General features: G+C 43.5%; 1 protein-coding gene across 20 annotated transcripts in view; it reads left to right on the forward strand.

The window, feature by feature from the left end:
- The window catches only part of ZNF462 (zinc finger protein 462), a 157,523-nt gene that overhangs the window by 75,086 nt on the left and 55,786 nt on the right, over positions 1-26,651 (forward strand). For all 20 annotated transcript variants that reach the window (XR_015132040.1, XR_015132041.1, XR_015132039.1 and 17 more), the window contains one exon: positions 3,938-4,129. Coding sequence is in view for 9 of the 20 variants with exons in the window: in XM_086315812.1 (XP_086171938.1) it covers positions 3,938-4,129 (192 nt within the window). In the remaining 11 variants the exon portion in view is untranslated. The remainder of the gene's footprint in view (positions 1-3,937; positions 4,130-26,651) is intronic.

The following is a 26,651-nucleotide window of genomic DNA, read 5'->3' on the forward strand; positions in this document are numbered from 1 at the left end:
AGAGGGAAACTGGGGAGTCAAAACACTTTAGAATAGCTACCAATACTATCAGAGATTCTTCTAGAGATCAAGTCTTCTCCATGAGTTTCTTCAGCTAAGGATTTAGAATACTAGTTGAATTCTAGTTTTATATTGTTTACTTTTTTATTAGCGTATAATTGCTTTATAGTGTGCGTTAGTTTCTGCTGTACAATGAAGTGAATCAGCCCTATATAAACATATATCTCTTCCCTTTTGAACCTCCCTTCCACCCCTCCCCACCACGAATTCTAGTTTTAAATTTTTCAATCAGTTAGAACTTTCCCGTCTCATTTATTAAATTCCATTGTATGGTTATAAAAACTTGTCTCTTCATCCCCTGTGGAAATAAGACCATCTCTCCATTATTTCCTGAATGCTGGGTTCTGTTGAACTGTCTTAATGGAGTAAAACTACTGAAGCCTTAAGTTCACAGCAGTTGTGGGGTAGGGCGGGGGGTGGTCGGCAGATTAGCTGTATAGGCTCTTCTCTGTTAGTATTTTTATATCTCCCAGAACATTTTACTAAAGTCCAAGGAGTAAGAGGCTTTGGGGATCAAACCACTCTTTCCTAACTGGTGTATACTGTAAATTATTCAGCTGGGACACCATCCTCAGAAGTTTTTCCTATAGATCTCAGCCTTGTCAAAAACACTTTACCAATGGGAGTTGGGTAAGTGATTTGGCCTGTGGGAAGGACTTAAAAATAAAGTGCCACAGGCTACACACTGACTCTAGGGCACTGAGCTGAAGCGTATATTCTTGGAGCTGACCAAGCAGACTGGCCTTCTGTGCTCACTGGTTGGCAAGAAGAAAGCATCCAGAGAGAGTGGAAGCAGCGTTATCTAGTTCTCTACACACCTTGGACCACTGGTATCTATGACACAGCTCAAGTCAAATCATTTTCCAAAAAGACTCTTGACTTGTCTGTTCTACTCAATAGACTTTATTTTAAAGGGTAAAACCAGATACCTGGATTGGAATTCTCTCTCAGGTTATGCCACTTATGACCACCCATCAAGGTTCATGTAGCCGTCTTTGCACTGAAAAATCGAGAAGTGAAATAAGAAGAGCAGTAGTATATAAAATGACATATATACTTATTATTTTAATTGTTTATTAAAATGTTTATTTATTTGGCGGTGCCTGGTCTTAGTTGCAGCATGTGGGATCTAGTTCTCTGACCAGGGATCAAACTTGGACCCCACCAGGGAGGGCCCTGTATTTCTTATATTAGTAAATATCATTGTTCATGCCCAGCATTATCCTGTAGCTCCCAGGCCATGGTTTGCGGAGCGTGGAATTGACTGATGTTCTTGTTTGGGTCCTCTGACTTCTTTGCGCTTCCCTTCTGCTTTGGGCTGTAGCATGTTGCATCGTTCAAGGTTTCGTGTGGGTCTCTTCAAGGCTTTCTTGGAAATGCAGGCTGTGGGGGTCATCAGTTGTAAGAAGGAGGCTGAATCCAGGACTTTGGATGCTGGGCTCGCCTCACATGAAACCACTCAGTAATTTTCCATTTAGTAATTAGGTGGCAGGAAGGTAACCATCACAACAGGGTGAGAGTGAGGATGGAGGCTTACCTGCTCTGCCTTGCCTTGCTCTAGTGAGCATTTGTCTGTAGCACATCAGCAGCATCGTCCTCAGTTCACATTCACTGGTCCTCTCCTCTGGATTTCACATTTTACCTTAAAAATACATTTTAAAAATACGTGTTCGTTAGAGAAAATTTGAAAATGAAAGAAGAAATGCAGTAGCCATTCACAACCTTATTATCTAAAGACCACTGTTATTAATATTTGACAATATTTCCTTTCAGCCATTTCTTCTGTAATTATTTCTCATAGTTATGATTATAATTTAATGTATTATGCCTTTCTATTTATTTTTCTGAGTATCAGAATTTTATTTTCCTATGTATGACCAAATCTTTAAGAATTAATTTTAATGAATAGTAATTTATCAAGAAGATATACCCACATTTACTTAATCATTTCCCTGGGGTTGGAGACTTAAGTTGTTTCATCCCTTTTTTAAGCATAAATAATGTATATTTCTAAATAGAGATTTCTAAGTATTAATGGATATTTCCTTAATATAAACTCTCAGAAGTGGAATTATTGAATTTCAAGCCTGAGCTTTCTAAATTTATTGTTGTTAAAAGCAAAATTGCTTTCTGAGTTGATTGTACCAGTGTTTGTCTGTCCAATGACGTATGCATGCCCATTTTACACCCTGCAGTTCATTTAAAAGCTGGCTTAGGGCAAAAGTAAATCATATTCTCATTTAACTTGATCATAGTGATCTGTGCTGTATTTCAGTGGTATTAAAAACAATTAAAAGGAAAGTTCTTTTAGAAAACAAACTTATGGTTCCCAAGGAAAGAGGGGGGATAAATTGGAGATTGGGACTGACATGCACACTATTCTATTAGATAACGAATAAGAGCCTCCTACTGTTCAGCACAGGGAACTCTACTCATCACCCTAGAATGACCTATGTGGGGAAAGAATCTAAAAAAGAGTGGAGATATATATATGTATAACTGATTCACTTCGCTGTACAACAGAAACACAACATTTTAAAGCAACTATATTCCAATTAAAATTAATTTGAATAAAGCAAAAATACTTATTTCTACTTAGGGAAGTGAAAGTCGCTCAGTTGTGTCTGTTTGTAACCCCAAGGACTGTATGCTGCTGCTGCTGCTGCTAAGGCACTTCAGTCGTGTCCGACTCTGTGCGACCCCACAGACGGCAGCCCACCAGGCTCCCCCTTCCCTGGGATTCTCCAGGCAAGAACACTGGAGTGGGTTGCCATTGCCTTCTCCATTGTGTGAAAATGAAAAGTGAAAGTGAAGTCGCCCAGTCGTGTCCGACTCGTAGCTACCCCATGGACTGCAGCCTACCAGGCTCCTCCATCCATGGAATTTTCTAGGCAAGAGTACTGGAGTGGCTTGCCATTGCCTTCTCCGAAGGACTGTATAGTCCATGGAATTCTCCAGGCCAGAGTACTGGAGTGGGTTGCCTTTCCCTTCTCCAGGGGATCTTCCCAACCCAGGGATTGAACCCAGATCTCCCTTGTTACAGGCAGATTCTTTACCAGTTGAGCCACAAGGGAAGCCCAAGAATACTGAAGTGGGTAGCCTATCCCTTCTCCAGTGGGTCTTCCTGACCCAGGAATTGAACCAGGGTCTCCTGCATGGCAGGCGGATTCTTTACCAACTGAGCTATTTCTATTTCAATGCCCTTTATATTGAAAATATAAAATAAATATAAAAATATATGAGCTACACACAGATGCACACATGTTAATGTATTTATACACCTCTGTTGTTTAAGAAATCACTTTGACTCATTTCTGTACTGTTGATCAGCTAGGGAAATAGTTTTGTTCTCAAGTTTGTGAACTGGTCCAAAGAAAACCGCACACACAGGATGTGTAAAATCCAGAAGGCCTAGAGTCATCGCGGAAGTGAGTTATGAGGATGGCACAATAGTTTGCACTGAGTGACTTGGTGCTGGGAAAGCCACCCATCAACCCTTGGAATACGAATGAAGTGTATTATTTTCTGTGGATGATGCAAAGGCTGAAATGAAAACTGACATAGTCATTTCTGTTGTACAGACAGAGGGAGAGGGGGGAAGACTTTCTGAGGGAGCTAGCTAGACATTTGATTTCAGGCTCTGCTGGGGAATCAATTATAGGCTCCTTCGCTAAACTGAGCATGGGATGAAGAGGGACCAGGTCACTTGATGCCGGGGGGTGGGGGTGGGGGGTGTTGCCGAGGGGTTGATCTGAGAGGGTTCTCAGGAACCAGGCAGCTTGAGGCGTGCTCCCTGGAGTGAACTAACCGCGTTATTTCCACCCGCCTCCCCCCTTCTCCCCTCCTTCTCCTCTGCTGTCCCCACTGTCTTCTCCAGGTGAGCATGCCTACAAGTGTTCTTGGTGCTCCTTTTCCACCATGACAATCAGCCAGCTGAAGGAACACTCCCTCAAGGTCCACGGAAAAGCCCTGACCCTCCCCAGGCCACGGATTGTCAGTCTCCTCTCCTCGCATGCCCACCACTCCTCCCAAAAAGCCACCCCAGCCGAAGAAGTGGAAGATTCCAATGGTAAAACCGGGCTTCGAAGCGGGCATCAACCATTGGGGTGGTGGTGGATGGGGATTAACAGCCAGGCCTTCTTTTTAGAAGAAAATCGTATATGAAAACGTGATGGTTCAGGTGAAGGAAGAAATGTGAAAAGGTTGGAACAGTATAGACTTTGGAGGTGGAGGGTGAAGTGAACTGGGTGAGCATCTGTTTGGTTCCGAGACAAGGCATGTCTGCATTGCTGTGTGTGCGCAGCTTATGGAGAGAGCGCGTGTGTGCTGGGTTCGTGTTGAGTTCTTCCTTGGTGGTTGAGCGCAGGAAGGTGAGGAATGCTGGGCGTATTTCTTTGTTTACTTATTGGTATGTATGCTGTGAAGTGTTTGGGGGTACCAGATGTATACGTTAACACAATTCAGAGTGGGAATGGAAAGGGTGAATGGTGGGGATGTGTCATTTCGGGGTCACCTTGTGATTTTTTTTTTTTTATGGCTGAAGAATGATGAGGAAGCATCAGTTGAAGGGAGGGAGTAACTGCCCACTTTCAGAGCTTCACAGGCTACACCCGGGAAGCCCTGGAGGGAGTCTCCTCATTGGCGGTGTAATCAAAGCTGTACACCAGAGAGGATGAGAGCGAGATGGCCAGTGTGGCAGAGCCGAGCAAAGGATGGTTTGTTTTGATCAGCCCAAGAAACGGAAGGGTGTTGATTGCTCACCTCAGATGACTGCAGAGTCACATGCTTAGGAGAGGAAGAAGTCTGTAGATTCTTGTTGACATAGGAGACCTAGGAGCTGCTCTCTTCCATGACCTTCTGGTGTTGACTGCCTTCTGCAGCATCTCTGGTAACCGGTTATCTACCGCCAGCCTGAATACTTCTCAGGTCAGGGAACAGACCGTTTCCCAAGCAAGGTCTGTCGTTATGTCCTTGGTAGGAGCTTAAAGGGCTGGCTAGAAAGTTCATGGGCCCTTCGGAACAAAGGCTTGGCTTTGAGTCTTATTTCGCTCAATGCCAGTTGTGTTTTCCTGGGCAATCTTAGCTTCCTACACTCAAAGGTCAAATTGGATGATGATACCTACCCCTTGATGACCTTGAGAGATTAATAAGAAAAGATATACATTTAATAAATGGTCATTTTATTCAGCAATTTACATCCTTGGATTGCAGTTTTGGTCTTTGAGGCCAAAGCATGAACTTGGGGTTACGTTTAATGTAAGGGTTTAAAAAGATAGACTTCTCAGGTTACCTGAAGATCTGACAGCCCCAACACGTCCACGTGGTCTGACTATCTAATTAGCAAAAGAGTAAGTAATGAACCTTCATTCAAAAGGTCTGAGCAGAGAAAACTGGGAGGAAAAGGAAAGGTAAGTCCTGGGGCTAAAAGCTCCCTTTGCTGAGTTGCAGAATTTGGTGGCCTTTCCTTTGCCAATCAGTAAACACCAGGTTAAACGTAGTAACTCCTTGCTGGTATTCCTGTCTTGAAGGACTTCTGTTTAACAATGAAGGTTTGTTATTATGATGGTGGCTCCTGATGAAGTGAGCACACTTACCTTCTCTGCTGATGTGTGGCAGTTTAGCCTGTGTTTGTTGTTGGTGTTGTTTTCCAGGAAAATTTAGAGTCTCAAAGCTAAGGGGGCGGGGTTGGGAGATGGGGGTAGGGAACACATGTGAAACACTACAGAAAATGTCCCCTTTGCACCTTGAGATTCTGTTCCTTGGAAGATATTGGTATATTACAACAAAGGGCAAAATAGAATTTTATGTAATTGTAAGGTCTTCACATGATAACAAACACTCACATGATTGTTAATGAGTTGCTTTTATCTGAAATGGAAGCTATGTTTGTGTAGCCATTTGGGTAAAATGGGGCTTCCCTGGTGGCTCAGGTGGTAAAGAATCTGTCTGTAATTTGGGAGACCTGGGTTCGATCCCTGGGTTGCAAAGATCCCCTGAAAAAAGGAAAAGCTAACCACTCCAGTATTCTTGCCTGGAGAATTCCATGGACTGAGAAGCCTGGTGGGCTACAATCCATGGCATCACAGAGTCAGACATGACTAAGCAACTAACACTTTCACACTTGGGTGAAATAGATCCACCCAAGCACCATTCCTCACAAAGGCTTTTCCTGGGACATTTGTCTCCATGGTTTACCTTCTTTCCCCTTTGTCCTCCTCTCTTGGAAGGTGGGTCTTAGTCTCCAGCACAGGGACATCCTGCAGACCACTCAGTGTATGGCTCACCTTCCTCTGAGTGCGTGCTAGCTAAGTCACTTCAGTCATGTCTGACTCTTTGTGACCCTATGGACTGTAGCCCACCAGGCTCCTTTGTCCATTGGATTCCTCAGGCAAGAGAACTGGAATGGGCCGCCATGCCTCCTCAGGGGATCTTCCCGACTCAGGGATCAAACCCGTGTCTCATGTTCCCTGCATTGGCAGGTTCTTTACCACTAGTGCCACCTGGGAGCCCTCCCATCCTCTACATAGGCTAAAAAAGAGTCAAGTTCAGTCAGTTTCCTGAGCCTGTACTCTCTGCCAGGAGCTATGTGATGCACAGAAGAATCATAAATTAATACAGTATCATTCTGAATGCCCCGAAGTTCAGAATCAAATGTTTAGAAGATATTATCAGCATGGTTTTGAACTAACCGCAGCTCTTAGCCTGAAGCCTCACCTTTTTGAGGGGTGATTTCTGATTCTTGGAAGCTAGACAAGGTTAGGACCTTGGGAGAAGGGTGGTTTCAGAAACATGATGAAATGATATTGGCTAACTCTGTGTAACACAGGTAGTCTATTAGCCACAGGGAGATAAGTTGCAGTATTTAAAAGTGTTTTTCTCTTTCTGTAGAAGAAAGGATAATGAATGTAAACACTCTGGGTGACCACTCTAGTGAGGCTTACACAGAACTCATTGGATCTGTGCTGATTTCAATGTATGTAAATAATCTGGATCAGTGGGTCAGGAGTGATTGTTTAAGTGGGATGAACCTAAAGGTTTAAGGTGGGGTAATGCACCCCACTCCAGTACTCTTGCCTGGAAAATCCCATGGACGGGGGAGCCTGGTGGGCTGCAGTCCATGGGGTCACTAAGAGTCGGACACGACTGAGCGACTTCACTTTCACTTTTCACTTTCATGCATTGGAGAAGGAAATGGCAACCCACTCCAGTGTTCTTGCCTGGAGAATCCCAGGGATGGGGGCGCCTGGTGGGCTGCCATCTATGGGGTCGCACAGAGTCGAACACGACTGAAGCGACTTAGCAGCAGCAAACAGAAAAAAGGTTTCAAATGGGCTCTTCTCATTAATGGATAATATGGAAAGAAAAATTAATAGTTTGTCCATTCGATCAATATTTTCTTGAATCCTTTCTATGTAGGTGTTGTGTGATTCAAAATGCCCAAGAATGACAGAAGAGGTTGAAAATGGGCAGGCTGTTTGCTGGGGAACCGATTGGTGGATTCCTAGAAAGGGTTACATCTGGGGGGCGAAAAAACAGCTGTGGGGCTAGACAGTAGCCTGTAAATCATGCCTTGAATGGTGTTTGAAACACGCATGTGAAATCCAGTTGCACATTTTAATAGGGAGAAGCTGTGGGGCCGTTGGCTCTCAGTTAAGGTTTCCCACACTGCCAGGTCGCTCTGAACACAAGAACCAAAAATGTGTTGCAGGCCTGGGGGGAGTAGAGATCCGTAAAACCAGGGAAATCACCAGTGTGTCCTTGGCTTTCTGATCCCCTAGTGAGACATGTGAATAAAACGACTTGACATGCTCGCTGCTGTTTGCAGTGGTCAAATGTTTGCAGTCTTGAGAGTGAGCCAGTCTTTTCCGGCAGAAGGAAACTGCCTGAGCAAGAAGGTTCTTCCTAAGCTGCTTTGCCTCCCAATCCAGAGGGGAGCCCTACAGGGGAGAGAAGGGAGCCCTCCAAGAGAGCGAGGGAAGCCAAGAAGGCAGCCGCGAGAAGGTGGGGGGTGGGGGTGGGGGCTGATTGCTTTCCCACTGCCTGGCCACACACTTGCTCTGGACACAAACTCTTAGACTCTGGGCTGTCAGTCTTGACATGTCTCACCAGCATGTGGTCTCTCTGTGTTCTCCATGATCTGTGGTTGGAAAGAAAAGCAGTGCTGCTTCTGTGTGTAAGATAATGGGAAATGACACATAATTGCTATTCTAAACAATGCATTAAGTTGAAATCATAAGGTTGTCAACAAGAGGAAGTGTTCTGCTGCGTTTGTGTTTACTGGGTTCCTTCTGCCATATAAAAGAGAGGACTGGGTTGTATCAGGCTTTTTCTTAGACTGCTTTCAGGACAGAAAAACACACATACCCTTATACCTATAAAACAAGAGACAGACTTAGAGCAGTGTCGTTTCAGGATGAGGTTTGTTTAGGTCTGAGTAGTTCCCCAGGGCCTACGGTGGTGGATACATAATTTGAAATTCAGCTCTATCCTTTGTAAGAGGTCAGGCCAATGGTGACGTTCCATCTTTTTCCTACTTTCAGTTTCTTTCTTCGCTCCGTCCAGTTATGCCGCACAGAATGGCCTGCTTTAGGAAGCAGCTACTGTGGTGCGCTTAAAACAAAAATCAGACACTAAGACCATGTGCAAAATACGTAAGGTATATGAGAATTAAGATAGTTTTTAGCCTGTGCCCTAATGGCAACCTAGGGAAAACACCCAGAACTTTTGGTCATGAAATCCTTCTTCGTGTAAGAGAGCTCCATATAGTCCACCCAACAAGAGATGTCTTTGCTAGTATGAATTGGTAGAAAAACATAAGGAGCTTCGTGATTTTTTTTTTTTAATAAAGCAAAGGGTTTTCTGTTACAACTTTTCAGTTGGCTTTTCAGTTATAAACTCTAGAATGATATTTGATCAGCAGCATTTTTTATCAGGGAATCTCTCCTCAAAAAACCACAGGCACTTCTCATGTCGTATCAAAATCTAAGTTGTCTGCATTGCATACAGACTTTACCACTTGGTCACACGTTCTCCATCCTGTGTGTTCTCACCAACAAATCCTTATGTTTCCAACCATCTCTGTACTAACTGCACCCAGCACCTGAGGTCATCATTTCCATTTCTGTGCATTCGAAGGAGCTCTGCTGGGAGCTTCGAAGAATTTCCTGTGTGCTTCTGTCTGCCAGTCTCTGACTTTAACTTCTGCTAAAGACTGACATTTACCAGCCATTGGGTACTCTGATTACTCATCCATTGATGATCTTCTTGGTGTTCATTTGTACTTGTAGATATGCTTTTGGTTCTGTCCCCAAATTTTCCAGTCGAAATAGTTAGATACTTATACTGACTTCTTTTAACTGGCCAACAATTTCTTGTAGGCATCACAGTTTTGCAATTCAGTTAGTTGTTCTCCTAACATGTCTGACAGACTCCACAGAACCAAGCTGTACAAGGGTAAGTTTATTTCATTTGCATTTAAGAGGCAAGTTCAAAAGATAAATGATCCAAAGATGTAACCTTAGGGATTGCTGTAACAGAAACTTTCTGACGCATCAGTCTGCCAAGAGGAAACAATCTTCCTTGACAGAGTATTTTCAACTTTATTGTTGTTCGCTGGATAACAAGACCTTCTGTAGAAGTGGGAAACTGCAGGTTGAGACAAGTTGTAAGCCTTTCTAGTCCTCAGGAGGAGACAGAAAGAGTGGTGGTGCTGGGGACATGGGCATTACAAGTGTAGTCCCCTGGTAGCAGAGCCCCTTAGAGCAAGCACACATTATCATTTGGCCCTGGAATGGAGTAGCTTTTTTTTTTCTGTGTCTTTGTCCGAAAGCATAGAGTGTTTGGTTGTAGTTAAATCCAATTCAGAGAAGCTATAGAGTGAAACTAACCAACAAAACTCATAGATTAATAAAAAATTTTTATTCTGCTTGAAAATTCTGCCTGCCAGTGTTTTGACATAATATATGAGTTAGAGGAGGCTTGTTTTGCTTGATTTCTACAGGCTATAAATCAAGGATTTGGCAGACTTTTTCTGTAAAGGGCCAGATAGAAAATACTTTCAAGTTTGTGGGCCACAGAGTCTCTGTTACAACCATTCAACAGTGCCATTATAATGGGAAAGCAGCCATAGATAATATGTAAACAATGGACATGGCTGTGTTCCAATAAAACTTTATATGCAAAGGCGTGAGCATGGACATGGATTTGCCCTGTGGGCAGCTTGTCACTCACCCCTACCATGGTGAGTGGAAAAAATTATAGTAGAACCCATGAAATTAATCCCATCTTTAGTAAATGTCATTATAGACCTTTATAGTTAACATATAGGCTATTCCTAGAGGTCACTTAAAATATAACTTGACCTAAATACATGCTTTGTTTCATATATGATATGTAAGACATTAAGTAGAGCTTTAAAATATTAGTGTGTGAATTACACTTAAGCTCAAAAGAAAATCTTCTCCAAGAATTGTATTGAATCTAGCACCAAACCATCAATTCATTTAACCTTGACTGCAGCAATACTTAACACTTAAAAATTAAGATCTGAGATGCCTGCTTTTTGAAGAGAAGCTTTTCAGATTTCTAAATAGGTAAGACATAAAATACAAACTTTAAGAGGATCCAATTAGTTGCTAGGACATCAGAACCTTCCACACAGGTTCCAGTTGGCGATCAGATTTCTCTTGGGGTGAAAGAAAGAAGAGGTGGTTTCTTTAAAAATGACAATAATGAAATGGAGACTCTCCAGTGAATAATTGTGAAGTACCAAGATTTACATCGTTTTTAGCACATGGGATATGAGACATAATTTTAATGGCTTGGCCATAATTTTTAATGGGTTCTGCTGGTCTTAAAATTATCTGGCCAGAGAACACTAACCTTCCATTTTTGACATCAGAATTTCTACATTAAAATGTGATCTCAAGTTTACTTTAATGCTTATTATGAAGAGTGGCATTTCTACTATAAAAACCTAAGACAGAGTCTGTAAGTCCCGGGGTGCAGAGCAGTACAGGTGATTCCGCATCTTCTGTTTGATATCCAACAGTCTTTGGTGGTGAAATTATTAGACCTTGCCCCCGTCAGCAAATAGAAAGCCTCCAAAATTATCACTGCCCTAAAGTTGAATATCATGTGATAGACCCTTCCCAAGAAACCCACCTGCCTGAGATGGGTTTTTGAATTAGCCACATGGGTCTGTGACTTTTTGAATTAGCCACAGTTTCATGTGCCAAGGATGGAAAAAACATTTCAAGTGAAAGCTTTCCATGTCCTGGGAACTCAGTCAACTTGCCCATCTCCCTCTTCCCATGCCAATAAAAACATTTGTTCATCAGAAATACAAGCATATACTACCCAACTCATTCAGAGCTAGTTTCCAGCAGCTCCAGAATTTGCTGCATAATTCCACAGCTTACTGTTGGTTGGAGATTACCTTAAGGTCCTCCAGAACCTCAGTGTGGGAAATATCTAAAAGGAAGAAGAAATTTATTCTTTGGCAGAAAATGCATTCAGTTGTTAGTCAAATCATCTGAAATTGTTAATCTCAGTTCTTTTTTGAAAGAAAGAATTTTTCTTTGTCCTATTGTTGCCCACTTCAATTTTTCCCCCCCTGGAACCAGAGCTAAATGTTTTAGTGCAATTATATTGAATATAAAATCCCTCAAACTCTTTTGAGACTTCTTGTGATTCATAGATCCTCTCCTGTCTTCCAAATTCTGTTCTGCGCTAGAGAATTTTACACAAGTATTGGATCTGGGAGGATGAGTATGTGTGAGCCATGATTCAAGTGGTAGAAATCCTGGGACAGCTTTGCTGGAACAGAGGGTATGTCCTGACCAAGATGGGCATGTGAAAAAGAATTCTCAGAGCTGAGATGAGAAGAAGATGCCAGAAATAACCTTCTCCAAACAACTATTACTTATCTTCTAAATTATGTGAGTTTTGATTGTATGGCCCAGTATGTCCAAATGATGCACATGTTTTTTCATTCATTCATAATCCTAAATAATAATATCCTATAGAAAAATCCCACTGATAGTAGTTAGAAATAGTGAGATAAAGAATGGCCAAAATGATGGGAGCGGTTCAGGTGTGAACGATTCTGCTTGCCTTTTCCTGAAGTCAGTCCCTTGCTGTTTTTGCCCAGAAGGGCCGTGTTCCTATCAGAGGGCTCTTCTACTTTGTAACTAGTTTCAGAGTCATCAGCCTCAACCCAAAGGAGGTGTTTGGCTAAGAGGGCAGAGCCCAGCTAAGATATTATTTACCTGTTCACTGCTCTTGGAGAAGTCATTCCAGGGTGAGGCTCTCCAGCTCCTTAGGAACAAAGAATATTCTTATGTGCCTCGTGTAAGCCACCCTCCTTATATCATCTGTTATGTTCGTGTTCTGTGAGCCCTCCAGCAAAGCTCCATGATCACTACAATGAGCAAGGCAGGACCTTCCTTCCAAACCTTCTCTGTAGTCCTTGATTTTTAGCACTGCTGGTTGTCCACTTCTCGCCCCCCTCCACACACACACCCAACCCCGACTAGTTTTAAAGTCAACCCTTCTGGCTTTTTATAAGGATTCTGCCTGTCACTTTGTTTTGAAGTGATAAAATTATTACAATTTTTATTCTGCTGATTGCCTTAAATTTACCATCAGATTTAATATGTCTAATGAGTCAGAGGTACAGATTATTAGTCTTATTTTATAGAGAAGGAAACTGAGAGACCCTGAGGGCTGAAATGATGAGTTCCAAAGTCACAAAACCCATATGTGGTGGACCTTGTCTGAATCCAAAGCTCATGCCCTTAACCTTTGTTCCATTTCATCGAAGACTTGCAGCAGAAACACATAGCCATAAATGAGCCAGAGTGCTGAAGACGCAACCTCTTCTTATGTGTCTGGGGGCGCTGGAAGTTTCCAAAGGAAGCTGAAGCCAAATTTTATTGTTGATTGATATTTAGAGCCTAAGTTAATAGACACATAGAATTAAGTTAAAAGAGCAGAATATAATGAATGAGATATTCTGCTTGCAGATTTTATTGACTATAGCCATAGAAAAGAGGAGGAATTGACAAGTCCTGGAGGGCTTCTTGACAGATGTGGGGGCTCAGGCTGAGCCTTGAAGGGCGAGTAGGAATTTTACAGCTGAATGGAAGTCCATTCTGGTAGGAAGAGTATCAGAAGCGAGCAGACTTTGAGAAGAAGGGATCCTGGGACAGCCAGGAGACCGGTCTGGCTGGAGTAGGGGCTTGTAGGGAAGTTGTTGGGTGGACATTTGGCAAGGTGACGAGAAGTAGAACCAAAGTGTAAGGGTGATTAACACCAGGAAGAGGCCTTTGAATTGTTAAGGGACAGGCTAAACAAGGAAGACCAGCGTAAAGGCCCTTGTCCCCTTCAAAAGTAGAGGGTACTTTTAAACTATGGGTGCATCCTGCTGATCCCTGTAGGTATCTTCAAGAATGAGTGTGCTTTAAAAGTAGTCAGTTTATCCCTTTTTAAGTCAAGTTATCCCTCTTTAAGATGCTACATAGACTTTTTCCTTCTGATTACAAGAGTAATACCTACTAGATTAGAGAACAGCCTTATGGCAATGTATACCATGAGATGTGAGGGTCACCCATAATGCCAGCCTCTCTGTACCCAATAGAGTCTTAATAACAATCAGCTGTGGAATCACTTAGACATTGGTTCTTTGCATATACAAACAGGCTCTGTTTTGTTATTTTAATTCTTTTCAGAACTGATACTACAGTATACAAACTACCTTTATTTATGTTTTTGTCTTTACTTGAAAGATTCGCTGTTTGACTCACTGTAGTTTTAAAATGTGAGCATCCATATTTCAAAACAAACCAACAAAAATGATTCCCCTTCAGATAATAAATACTGAGTACCTAAAGGCTTGAAGTATTTTCCCGTGTATGTGATATATGTGTTTAAGACGGGAGTCTCAGAATTACATAAAGCCTCTGAGGTTTAGCCAATCAGAACTTCATTTGTCTAGTTTAAGTTTCACTTATCTTCTAAAAAATTACTTAAGTCTCTTTTCCTACTGCTTAAGACTCAATACATTTGAAATATTGGCAAATGGTCCATAAGTTAAATGACAATATCAAGATTACAGACTGTCTAGACTGTTCAGAGTAATGAGCTGAAAATGAGATTCTGTTAGGATATAAATATAAAACATGTTGGGTAGCTTCTGACCTTTGTATTCACTTCCATTACTAGGCTTGCCAGATATTCTTATAATTATCAGTTATCATATCTGTCTCCCCAGCTAAACTGTGTGCTCTCTGAGGTCAAGGACTATTCCAGAGTCTTAGCACTTGGCAGGCCATTCAATAAGTATTTCTTGATTTGAATTAGTGCAGCAAAAGGGGAATGGACAAAACAAGAGTTTATGTGTGAAAAAGCCTGGGAATTCTAGTGACTTCAAGCTCACCTGTGTCACATGATGTTTGGAAAAATCCAGTGGTATTGGGCTGCGTGAGTATTGTGATGCTGCGTCGCACTTGGTTTCCTTGGGCACACTTCTCTCCTCCAGTTAACTAGCTTTGTGCCCAGCACCCATAATGGCAGCCTCATCTCCCTTTCAGTTCTCTGCAGCCAAAGTCACTAATCCCTTTCCTCCTAGCAGCCAAGAGGGGCAGTGAGTGCAACCCTTACTTTCTGCTACCTGTTCAGAATATTTCTGCTTCCTTCACTTTTCGAATGTCTGCTCTCTGCTTATTTCCTTCTCCTTCTGGAATGTTCCTTCTTCTTCCACAGTGAACTCAGCGCCAGGTTCATAACCTGCCTTTATATCCTAGCTGTGACCATCGTACTTTGGAATTTTAATATACTAGACTCAGTGATATGACCCAATGAATATTTGGTCTCTTCAGATAGGGAGGTTCACCTCCACCACCCTTCATCTGTGGCTGGACTCTCCATGAACACTGTGCCTCCAGCATCTCAGACTCTTACATTGTCTCTGACCATTGCTCATCCCTTGTCTACCCAACCCAGACCCCAGGCTCAGCCATTTCAAAAGGACTTTGTCCTGTATCCTGTGGCTCTACCTCCTTTGTTCTTGTCTGGTTTCCAACCTGTCAGATCCCAACCCTGACTAACCCTCTTACTCCTGTACATCCTCTGATTTCTGCCAGTCCTCATGGCTCTAATCTCACACTTTCCAAATCAGTTTTCAAGGTTATCTTTGTTAACCACAAATCTGGCTTAACCTTTTTAAAAATTGAAGTATAGTTGATTTACAATGTTGTGTTAATTTCTGCTGTACGGCAAATTGAGTCACACACACATATATATACATTCTTTTTTAGTGTTCTTTTTATTATGGTTTATCACAAGATATTGAATACAGTTCCCTGTGCTATGCAATATGACCTTGTTTATTCATTCTGTGTGTCATGGTTTACACCCAATAACCCCAACCTCCTGCTCCATCCCTCCCCCAGCCCTCTTCCCCTTGGCAAGCCAGGTTTGTTCTCTATGTCTGTGAGTCTGTTTCGTAAATAAGTTAATTTGTGTCATGTTTTAGATTTCACATATAAGTGATATCATACAGTATTTGTTTTTCTGTTTCTGACTTAGTGTGGTAATTTACAGCTGCATCCGTGTTGCTGCAAGTGGCATTTTTCCACTCTTTTTTATGACTGGTAATCAGTTCAGTTCAGTTCAGTTGCTCAGCCATGTCTGATTCTTTGCGACCCCGTGGACTGCAGCACACCAGGCCTCCCTGTCCATCACCAACTCCCAGAGTTTACCCAAATTCATGTCCATTGAGTCAGCAATGCCATCCAACCATCTCATCCTCTGTCGTCCCCTTCTCCTTCCACCTTCAAGCTTTCCCAGCATCAGTGTCTTTTCCAGTGAGTCACTTCTTTGCATCAGGTGGCCAAAGAATTGGAGTTTCAGCTTCAACATCAGTCCTTCCAATGAACACTCAGAACTAATCTTTAGAATGGACTGGTGGATCTCCTTGCAGTCCAAGGGACTCTCAAGAGTCATCTCCAACACCACAGTTCAAAAGCATCAATTCTTCTGTGCTCACCTTTCTTTATAGTCCAACTCTCACATCCATACATGACTACTGGAAAAACCATAGCCTTGACTAGACGGACCTTTGTTGGCAAAGTAATGTCTCTGCTTTTTAATATGCTGTCTAGGTTGGTCATAACTTCCAAGGAGTAAGTGTCTTTTAATTTCATGGCTGCAGTCACCATCTGCAGTGATTTTGGAGCCCAGCAAAATAAAATCTGACACTGTTTCCGCTGTTTCCCCATCTATTTCCCATGAAGTGATGGGACCGGATACCATGATCTTAGCTTTCTGAATGTTGAGCTTTAAGCCAACTTTTTCACTCTCCTCTTTCACTTTCATCAAGAGGCTTTTTAGTTCCTCTTCACTTTCTGCCATAAGGGTGGTGTCATCTGCATATCTGAGGTTGTTGATATTTCTCCCGGCAGTGTTGATTCCAGCTTGTGCTTCCTCCAGCCCAGCATTTCTTGTGATGCACTCTGCATAGAAGTTAAATAAGCAGGGTGACAATATAGAGCCTTGACGAACTCCTTTTCCTATTTGGAACCAGTCTGTTCCACTGTTGTATGTATGTACCATGTCCTTTATTCATCTGTTAATGGAGAAGGCGATGGCACCCACTCCAGTACTCTTGCCTGGAAAATCCCATGGACGGAGGAGCCTGGTAGGCTGCAGTCCACGGGGTCGCTAAGAGTCGGACACGACTGAGCGACTTCACTTTCACTTTTCACTTTCATGCATTGGAGAAGGAAATGGCAACCCACTCCAGTGTTCTTGCCTGGAGAATCCCAGGGACGGGGGGAGCCTGGTGGGCTGCCATCTATGGGGTCGCACAGAGTCGGACACGACTGAAGTGACTTAGCAGCAGCAGCAGCAGCAATGGACATTTAGGTTGCTTCCATGGCTTGGCTGTTGTGAATAGTGCTGGTTTGAATGTAGGGGTGCCTGTATCTTTTTGAGTTATTGATTTACTTTTAAAAATGTTTGAGATTTATTCCTGTATAACATCAGTCTACTTGTAAGTTTTTCAAAGTATTTTTGTTGAATGAAAGAGATGGGCATGTGGTCAGATCCAAGGTGATAGAAGTTGCAAGTAGCTGCATTGTTTACCTTGCCTGTCCCAAAGTGAACGTGAATAAACGGAGTGAGTAGCTAGAGAGTTAGTAGCTGTGGTATCACAAATTTTTACATTGTGCTTGTGAGTTGTGATTTTCCTGTTACTCTGATTTAATAGTATTTTAAAATGTTGCCCATGGGTAAGTTTTTAATTAGGAATACAGAGAAAGAAAGGTGAAGAAATCTACATCTAACTTGCCTGCAAGCAAGAATAATGCCAACATATCTGTTAGAGGGAACAGTTGTGATAACTCAGTTAAAGGCACATGTAAAGTATAAGTAAGCTTCCAAACTGAGGCTTCCCAGGTGGCTCAGTGGTAGAGAATCCGCCTGCCAATGCAGGAGACACGGGTTTGATCCCTGGGTTGGGAAGACCCCTGGAGGAGGAAATAGCAGCCTGCGCCAGTATTCTTGTCTGGAGAATCCCAAGGATAGAGAAGCCTGGCGGGCTACAGTCCATGGGGACATAGAGTCAGACACAGGTTAGTGCTGAGCATGCACACAAGCTTCCCAACTAACACATTAAAATCCTCATGTTCTGTATATTGTTAACAATAAAATAAGACTATTTTTGCTAATATATCTATAGTATACTTTTGCATCTTGGTTATGTTATCTGCATAATGAAAGACTGGGGGGAAAACTCCCTAAAAAATTAAGTTCAGTGTTAAAATACTAAATGGAGGGATTTCCCTGGCAGACTGTGGTTTAGACTCCATGCTTCCACTGCAGGGGGAACAGGTTCTATCTCTTGATGGAGAACTATGATCCTGTATGCTGTGTGATGTGGCCAAACATAAATAAATAAAATATAGGCTAGAAAGATTTATTTTTTCCAGTTCTGTTTTTTCCCCCATTGGTTTCACTGTTATGTGCGTCTATCCCTGTAGCTTAATAAGTAGGTGTATAGTCCTTTTCACTACATTTCTCCCTCTTCTAACTTTCTGGGATATTACCTAAATCACAGTATCCCTAGGGAAGAATGTTGGCTACATAGATATCCACCCATTGTATGTTGCCAGGGCAGAAAAGAGTGTCTGAGAACTATGGGAGGAAGGAATGGTGGCTCTGCGTTAAGTCAAGGGCAGGTTTAATATTTTATTTACTTATTTACCATTTTCTAAATGGGGAGAAGGCAACAACAGTACGAGAGAAAGTAGCTTTCCTATATACTGAATAAATTGGTGGTTTTTACACTAATCATCATCACTCAGTAAAGGGAGTGATGGTGACATAAAGCCATGGGAAGTTAAGCGATGCTGAGGCCAGCTCCATCCACAGCCCCAACTCTCCATGTGGACCAGGTGGAGCATCTTTGATCTGGCCCCTGGGCTTCCTGTACCTGGAAGGGGTAGAAGGTGATTGACAGCAGCATGTGAGACAGGAGAGGTCCTGCTCTAGGGAGTCGTAGCCGTGACCCCCGCCTTGGGCACCCCCGCTCGGCAGAAGCATCTGAGGGTTCCACAGAACCTCTTCCTCAAACCAGCATGATTTTTGTCCGGTGTGATTTTGGAGTCACGCTGCGGTGCTGGCGTGGAGCACAGCTCATCCTGCGTGTCGCTAAGTGCACTTTGATTGAGCCGATGCCAGGAGGACCCGTTTTGACCCAACTGGAGCTAGTGAAAATGAGGGGCAAATGGTGTTTTCAAAGCCAGTTCTCCATATAGATCATCTCTCTGTAATAACCTGTGTGGGGTTGCTGGACCCCTGAGTTTAAAGTCCAAATCCAGAAAGGAGCACCGGAGTTGGAGGCCAGGGATCACCCAGCATGTGCAGCCTGGGGCAGAGGGCCTGACTGCCTCCATCTCACACGTGTGGCTGAGATAAATCACTGACCTTCTCTTACTTCTTATTCATAAGATAATGATGCCTATTTGATGGGGTTATTTTGTGGCTCAAATGAGATAACATATGAAAATGCTTTCACATTCTAAATTACCGTAGAAATCTTAGACACTATTAAAATAGCATAGTAGAAGTAAATTCCTTGTCAATTTATGATCATTTGTCAGCAACCAGGGATGAATGAGGGTTTGTTTTTTTTTTAAGGCAAAGGGAAAAAAAAAACCTTTCACATCTTGTTATGGAAGCTTAATGAAATCTCTTAACATCATGAACTATTTCTTGGGAGTTTAATTCAGAGTTTGGAAAGTGGTGCTTAAACGAGAGTCCTATTGATTTGAATTTTTTGAACTTTGGGGTTTAACTGAAACCAGCCACACAAGAACCTCTTTAGCACTTGATGTCCTAATAGGTAGATGTAATGCATTGAGAAGACCCTAAGTTAGACATTATTATTATTATTATTATTATTGGCATTATTATATATTTAAGTTAATGATGACTATCATTTGTTGCATGTCTATTAAATACATTGGTTTAATCCACACAGCATTTCCATTAAACAGAAACGTCCATAACCACCTCCTTGCTGTTTTTGGAAGAGGGAAAATCACCTTGAGCATGGTCACAGTTTCTGCCTGGCGGGCTTGGGGTAAGAGTTGGGGTCGGCCTGCCTCCACAGCGCTGGCTACTGTGTCACACTGTCCCTAATCTCAGTTCTCAGATGTGTTATTTTTCCCTGGGAGACTAAAAAAAGGAGCCTCTTGAGCCCCAGGAAAGTGCTGGGACTGTTTTACATACTAAAACCCTTCTTGGATAAGACCTGCAGTTTTATTCCCGCAGTTGGGATCTTAGCCTCCAAATCTCTTGAAAGAACCAATTACTCCCAACTTAGTTTTCCTCTCCATGCCTTCTTTTCTCCAACAGCTAGAATCTGTGCCTTCAGCATTTTATTGAAGCCACTCATGAAGTGACCTCTTGCTGGCTGGCTCCAGAGACTGGCCCTCTGGGAAAGAGTCATTCTTCCCTTGTTTACACCCGCTAACCGCCACCCCCCCCACCCCCCGCCATCCTCCCCTGGCCTCTCCGGAATCCCTTGCCATGTGACTTTGGCCCTAGCTTGTTAATGAAATGGCTTTTACAAGGATGGGCAGCGACTCCAGACAAACAAGTCCCCAGCCTCTGCCCCTGCCTCATCCTTTTTTTTTGTCCGTGGCATTTAAAACTGCTGGCCTTCCTCCCCGGGAGACTCCTCCCATGGTTTGGGTCCTCCTGTATGTTTCAGGCTCTCTGCTGGCCTCTCTGATGATACTGTCTCTTTCCTCTGTTTACATAGACAGCTGCCGTCACGTGGACCCCGGTCTGGTCCTCAGCCCTTTCTTCTGCTCTCTTCCTCTTCACAGACACTTGTGATCGACTTTCACTTTTCTGAGAATGCCATCAAAATCTCTGCATCCAGCCATCATCAGGTTAAGCCCCAGACTGTCTTTTTCTATCCACTCCTCGTGTTATCCACTTGGACGTCTCACTCAACCTCTAGGAACTCATGAGCTTTTGCCCAAACCTGTCCCTTTGCCAGGGCTCTTGGCACCAAGCTAGAATCTCTTGGTATCTGTCAAATACCTAACATATAGTACATATAATATTTTTATGATGAAACAAACCATTTATAATAATGAACCCAGAAGAACATTAAATCACTTTGTGTACTGTGTGCTAAGTCGATCAGTCATGTCTGACTCTTTGCAATTCTATGGACTGTAGCCCACCAGGCTCCTCTGTCCATAGGATTCTCCAGGCAAGAATACTGGAGTGGGTTGCCATGTCCTTCTCCAGGAGATCTTCCTGACCCAGGGATTGAACCCAAGTCTCTCAAATCTGTTGCATTGGCAGGCCCGCTCTTTACCACTAGTGCCTGGGAAGCCCACTGAAACACTTTACAAAATAGTATTTTGTCTATTGAGTTGAGTCTAAATGAGTCCTTGGGTTGACACCTAGATGCCAAAATTAAGGAGCAAAATACAGATAGAGAAGCATTTTGGATGTTCCTGAGACACTGTACTTGAAAAACAGACCACAAGTTCTTGGCTGATGCTTGCACATTTTTGATGTTTGCCAACGTGTGGACACACCACCTGGTTTCCTGTGCTGCCTTATTATTTTCTTACAGGTGAAGGGTTGTTAGGGAGCAGAAAAGGTAGCCTACTCGGTGTCCAGATTTCCTTCCCATAGGTAGGGCCATAATCTATTCCAGATGTAAATGTAGCGTGTTCAGTAGAAACAGTAGGAACTGAATTTCAAATAAACGATTCCAAGCTGCTAGTAAAATCCAGAGGGGAAAAGTTAGCACGTTGGTGTTTTCTACTTGCAAAGACCAAGTATGGAGTTGTAGGCAGCTTCATCAATAAGGAGCATGCTGCTTGTTGGTTTTCCCTCCCAGTGGGCATGCGGTTATGCCTAGCTGCTTTCCCCATCTGAGAGATGGGGCAGGACTCTGGGTGCAATTTATAGACACAGAAAAGGTAAAAAAACCCGAAGCCTTTATCTCACCTGGTTCCTGCTTCAAGCCCTCCAGTGGCTGGCTGCTCTGCCTTCAGAACAGATTCCAAGCTCAGCGTGGAAGCCAGTGTTTGAGCCTGTTTCTCTCAGAGTCACTGTCATCCCTTCTCTCCGCTGTGTCCCTCACTGCAGCCGTTCTGAATGCCTTGTCTGCATGGGGTCCTGCTCTCACCCTCCAGGCCTTGCTAGCCTTTCCTGGAGTGTCCTTCTCCACTTACTTTCTCCTGACCTCCTCTTTGTTTCACCCACTCATCCTTGAAAACTTGAATCTTGTCTTCTCCAGAAGCCTTCCTAACGCTTCCTATATGACTGAGGGCCTCCTCACTGTTCACGTCTCTGAGCGCTCTTTAGTGTCAGAGCTGATCGTACTCTTGTATTAATAAACGTCTGACTTTCCACCACCTTAGACCATCCACGTGTTTTTCTCAATTTATTTTATTGAGGTCTAGTTGATTTACAGTGTTGTATTAATTTCTTCTGTAGAGTAAAGTGATCCAGTTATACGTATATATACATTCTTTTTCATATTTTTTCCATTATAGTCTATCAGCATAAGTATAATTCCCTGTGCCATTCAGTACGGCCTTGTTGTTTCCCCATTATGTATGTAATAGTTTGCATTTGCTAATCCCACACTCCCACTCCGTCCCTCTCCCCGCGTCCTTGGCAACCACGAATCTATTCTTTATTTCATAGAAAAGTTCCTTTGTATCGTATTTTAGATTCCACATGTAAGGGCTACCTGCTTCTTGAAGGCAGAGGCCGTCATTTTATTTTGAGTTCCCAGAGGGTGGCAGATTGCCTTGTGCACACAGGCAGGGAAGGAAATGAGCTGTGTAAGTGAATGACTCCAGTCTTGAGCGTTGACGATCGTGGTGCCGCACACTGGCCACGACCCTCTGGAGGCTGAGGTACGTAGTGGTGCGATGGTAGGGTTGCCTCTTCGTACAGATGCTTGCGTTTCTCATGCTGGGTCTTGGGCAGATACTCTGTGCCCAGCTGAGCCAGCAGTTCCCAAGAAAGATCAGAGGACATGGGTAATGAAATAAAATCCCAAAGTCCATGCAGGTTAAGAAGTTTGAGACAAAACCCCTCAAGAGATAGTGGGATAAGCCAACCAATCGACCAATACCTATCTACTGTTGATCAGATGGGAAAAAGTGCAATCAAGAGAAAGAAAACACCATAACAGGCAGAAAAGGAAAGGAGCAGGAGTGTCAGGGAGAGACGTTCGTGAGAACGTCGCTGATGGTGGCGATGATCACCACACCTACCGGATTCCCAAGGACCTTGCTCAGAGCTGGAGGTGAGCAACTTCCCTGGTGGTCCGGTGGCTGAGGCCCCACACTCCCAATGCAGGGGACCTGGATTCAGTCCCTGATCGGGGAACTAGATCCTGCATGCCGCACCTCAAGATCCTGCATGCTGCAGCTAAGACCTGGTGCAATCAAATAAATACAAATATTAAAAAAAGAAAGAGAGCTGGAGGTGATGTTAGGATGAAATAGACCCCACAGTGGTTGCCAGGAAAGCCTCTAAAGTTTGGGAATTAAATTTGCTCTGATGTGCCTCTTCATAGCAATTGTGACCATCCTGTGTGCTGAGCTGTCTAACAAAATGGGGGTGACTTGGTGTGTTATTTGGATTGAACCCTGCCTCTGGGCTGGATCCAAGCTCCTTGATCAGTTCCCTCCCCATGGCAGCCATCCTCACCCACAGAATAAAGCTCTTCATGCAGGAAGGGGCAGTGCAGTTGGCTTTGCCCAGAATCAGTCAGTCAGAAACGAGCAGCTGAACACCTGCCATGCGCCCAGAGCTGGGATGAATGTCAGTTACATCTGTGTAGAGCGGTGTAAGAGATGCCTGTTCCACTCCATCCCGCAGTCCAGATAAGGAGATCAAATTCTTCCATCTACAGAAAGCTCTCCATAAACACCAAGAGGCAATTAATCATTTAGTGCAAAATATACCACGTCAACTTTAATTGCTGTGAGACTGAGGCCCTTAAAGAACCCCCACTTCAGCCATGCCAGGCATCATGCTTCACACACTGCTGTCCTCTGTCCACGGAACCCTATGCAGCTGTCAGTGTCACCAGCTCCATTTTACAAATGAGGAACCGGAAGTCTACTTAAGGGAGAGTGCCCAGGGTTACGAGGAGGCGTGCGTGCATGCCCCGAGGAGCTGAGAAGTGGCCTATTTCCCAGGTGCTCCCTTGGCTTTCCCATCTGTAAAGTGGGAAGTAACAACACGGCTTATGTTACAAGGTCATGGTGAAGATCAAGGAGAGACTTTGTGAGGAAGCACCTGCCAGAATTGCTGACCGGGAGCCGCGAGGCCAGTACAAGATGAGCCTGGGTCTCACTGCCTGGTCCCTCTGCTTCTGGGAGGCTCGTGCCCTCCGCTTGAGCCCAGCATCACTAGCACTTGTCCTGAAGGGGAGTTTGGAGTGAGTGGAGAAGTGTGTGTCCTAATAGAGGAATAACTGCTTTAACGATGATTAAAATATATAACTTTATCTAGAGCCAGCATTTTCTTCCCCTGCTTGGGAATAAGTGAAAAGAAAAGAAGGAAAGGGTAAGAAACCCACTGGGTGTGTTGGTTCAGAGATGCCCACTGCTGGGAGACAATTTTAGAATAACTGTGCACTTTAAAGTGTGGCTGCTTCCTCTTGTTCTTGATCCGCTGTGGTTGTTCTCACCCGATTTCCATACCGTCGCTTAGAACTCGACACGTATCTAAATATATACACTTCTCTTCAGATGTGTTCTTTCCTCTTGATTTCGCTGAGCTTTTGAGAAGTCTCTGCCTTGTTCCCTGGGCGGGCTCTCCCTGGCCTGATCATCGCAAGCCGTATGCTGTGACCGCCTCCTTGAAGTCAGTAGGTATTTTCCCTCCAGTTGAACCTTGAGGAGGAAGCACGGTGGCCTTGCCCACAGCCTGTGAGCTCTAAATACCGTCTGAAGTTGCTAGCAAGCTCTGGACAGTGGCGGCCAAGTCACTGATACAAAGAGGCTTTTGTCCTCCACGTTGTTCATTGGATTTTCTGTGTGGTAAAGACATCTATACGATCTAAACGAACAGCGGGAAGCATTACTTCCTCATCACACAATTCCAAAGAATCACAGGTGAATTATGCATTCGATATTGCAAGAGCATCTCAGTGAACAATGGCAGATGCCACCCAGAGCTTCCTCCCGAAAAAATAGGAGAAAGAGGCTCCTTCGCCACGCGTTCATTTGCTTCCTGACAGATTTCCAGCCGGTTTCAAGGCGGGTTTCTCAAGAACACACACTTTGAGTTACAAATATCATTTAGTACAGAGGAATACCTGCAATGTTTGCTAATGGGTGTGGCAGAAAAAGAACATGTTTTTGAAACTGGGGCATGCAGGAGCCCTGGGTTATGTTCCTGTCTCTCCGTTTATTGGCTGGATGACATGAAACCGTCTCTGCTTTTCTGAGCTACCAGAAGTCCTTCCACAAAATAAATAACCTTACCCTACGTATCTGGGAGGAGAGTGTATCCATGGTGGAGGAGAACTGGTATTTCATGCAGTGAGGATGCACTGCTGAATGTCATCCAAGAACACATCCTGGATTGCAGAGGCGTCTATTCTCATGGCCTTAGGAACTGACGGTGGTAGCAAAGTCATGGTGCATTTAAATACACGGTACCTCTTACACCTGCGCGTTTTGCGAACATCTGTACCTACCACAGATCTGTGCCTGCCAGTGGGTACAAAAAAGGAGAGAGAGCTGCATACTGATTCATCTGAAGTGCCTCCCACATGTCCTGATACCATCTATTTCAGAGTTTAGACTTATTGCTGATTTAGGGTGAAAACCAGAAATTATGCCTGTGACTTCTTGGGATGGCCATGGATCATGAATTTCCTGCCATTCAAATTTTCAGATGTTCCAGAAGTCATTCTTCAGGTAATTAAAAAAAAAGCCCCAGACATATTTCAGTAAAAGTGGATCACTATTTCAGTGGGCCGGCTCTATTAACTTCAGTGTTCAAAGAGAGAGTGACATTTGGTTAATTGGATTTTCCTGTTAAATCTTGGTTTTCCAAAGCAGTTTTCCCAGTTTGAACTCTTTTGGGCTCTTTATACCATGTTTATTGAGCACCTCTTTTGGCTCAGGCCCTGAACTAAGTTCTGGGAGATAATGAACTTTAAAAAAATGTGATGGATAGATGGATGGATGGATGTGTGCATGCACAGATATCCTACTTGCAAAGAGATCATAGTCTGCTGGAGGCAAAAATAAATTAACCTGCATGCAGGAGAGCGTGAAGGGGGAATTGAAGAAGTGTATCTAGAAAGATCAAGGAAGATCTGCATAGTGATGGTAAATTTGAACTGAATTCAGTCTTGAAAGATGAATTTGCCAGGCTGAGAAGTGGAAGAAGGATATTGCAGGGATATTCAAGGAAACGGTGAAAAAGACCACACGCAGTGAATGTTAGAAACCTTCCGCGTGGCTGAGAGTAGCACGGAGTGGGAGCAGGGTGGGTGTGGACTGAGGTAGGTCTGGGAAGATGAAGGTGGGCTGGGACACCGCTGTTCAGAGGTTGGACATTTTCCTTGTAAGAAGACATGAATACCTTGATCATACTTTTAGAAAACAAAGGGAACTTAGGGGGAGAAGACGCTTGAAGATAGAAAGCCAATTAGGAACATCCTGCAATGCAAGTTTACACAAGCAGCCACAGGGACCTGAACCAGAAGCAGGAGCTGTGCAACCGTGAGTGGGTCACAGATACGGGCTTTACAGGAGGTTGAACCAATAGGGCTTTCTCAGTCCTTCAATGGAAGAGAAATGAATCAAAGATTCGTTTTGATTTGGTTGGGTGGATGGTGATGCCACTGTGGAAAAATGATACAGAGACAGATTGTCTTGTCCCCCACGACAGGACCTAATGACTTGCAAGTCCAGGAATCTTCTGTTTTAGATCAGACTTGCCTGAATTCCCTGCCAAAATATAGAGAAAATGAGAACATGAAGCTTCTTGCCAGTAAGGCCTTTGAGAGA

The sequence above is a fragment of the Bos grunniens genome, chromosome 8, assembly GCF_055505025.1.
Source record: "Bos grunniens cultivar Pamir isolate PY7600 chromosome 8, Bosgru_T2T1.0, whole genome shotgun sequence".
Classification (NCBI taxonomy): Eukaryota; Metazoa; Chordata; class Mammalia; order Artiodactyla; family Bovidae; genus Bos; species Bos grunniens.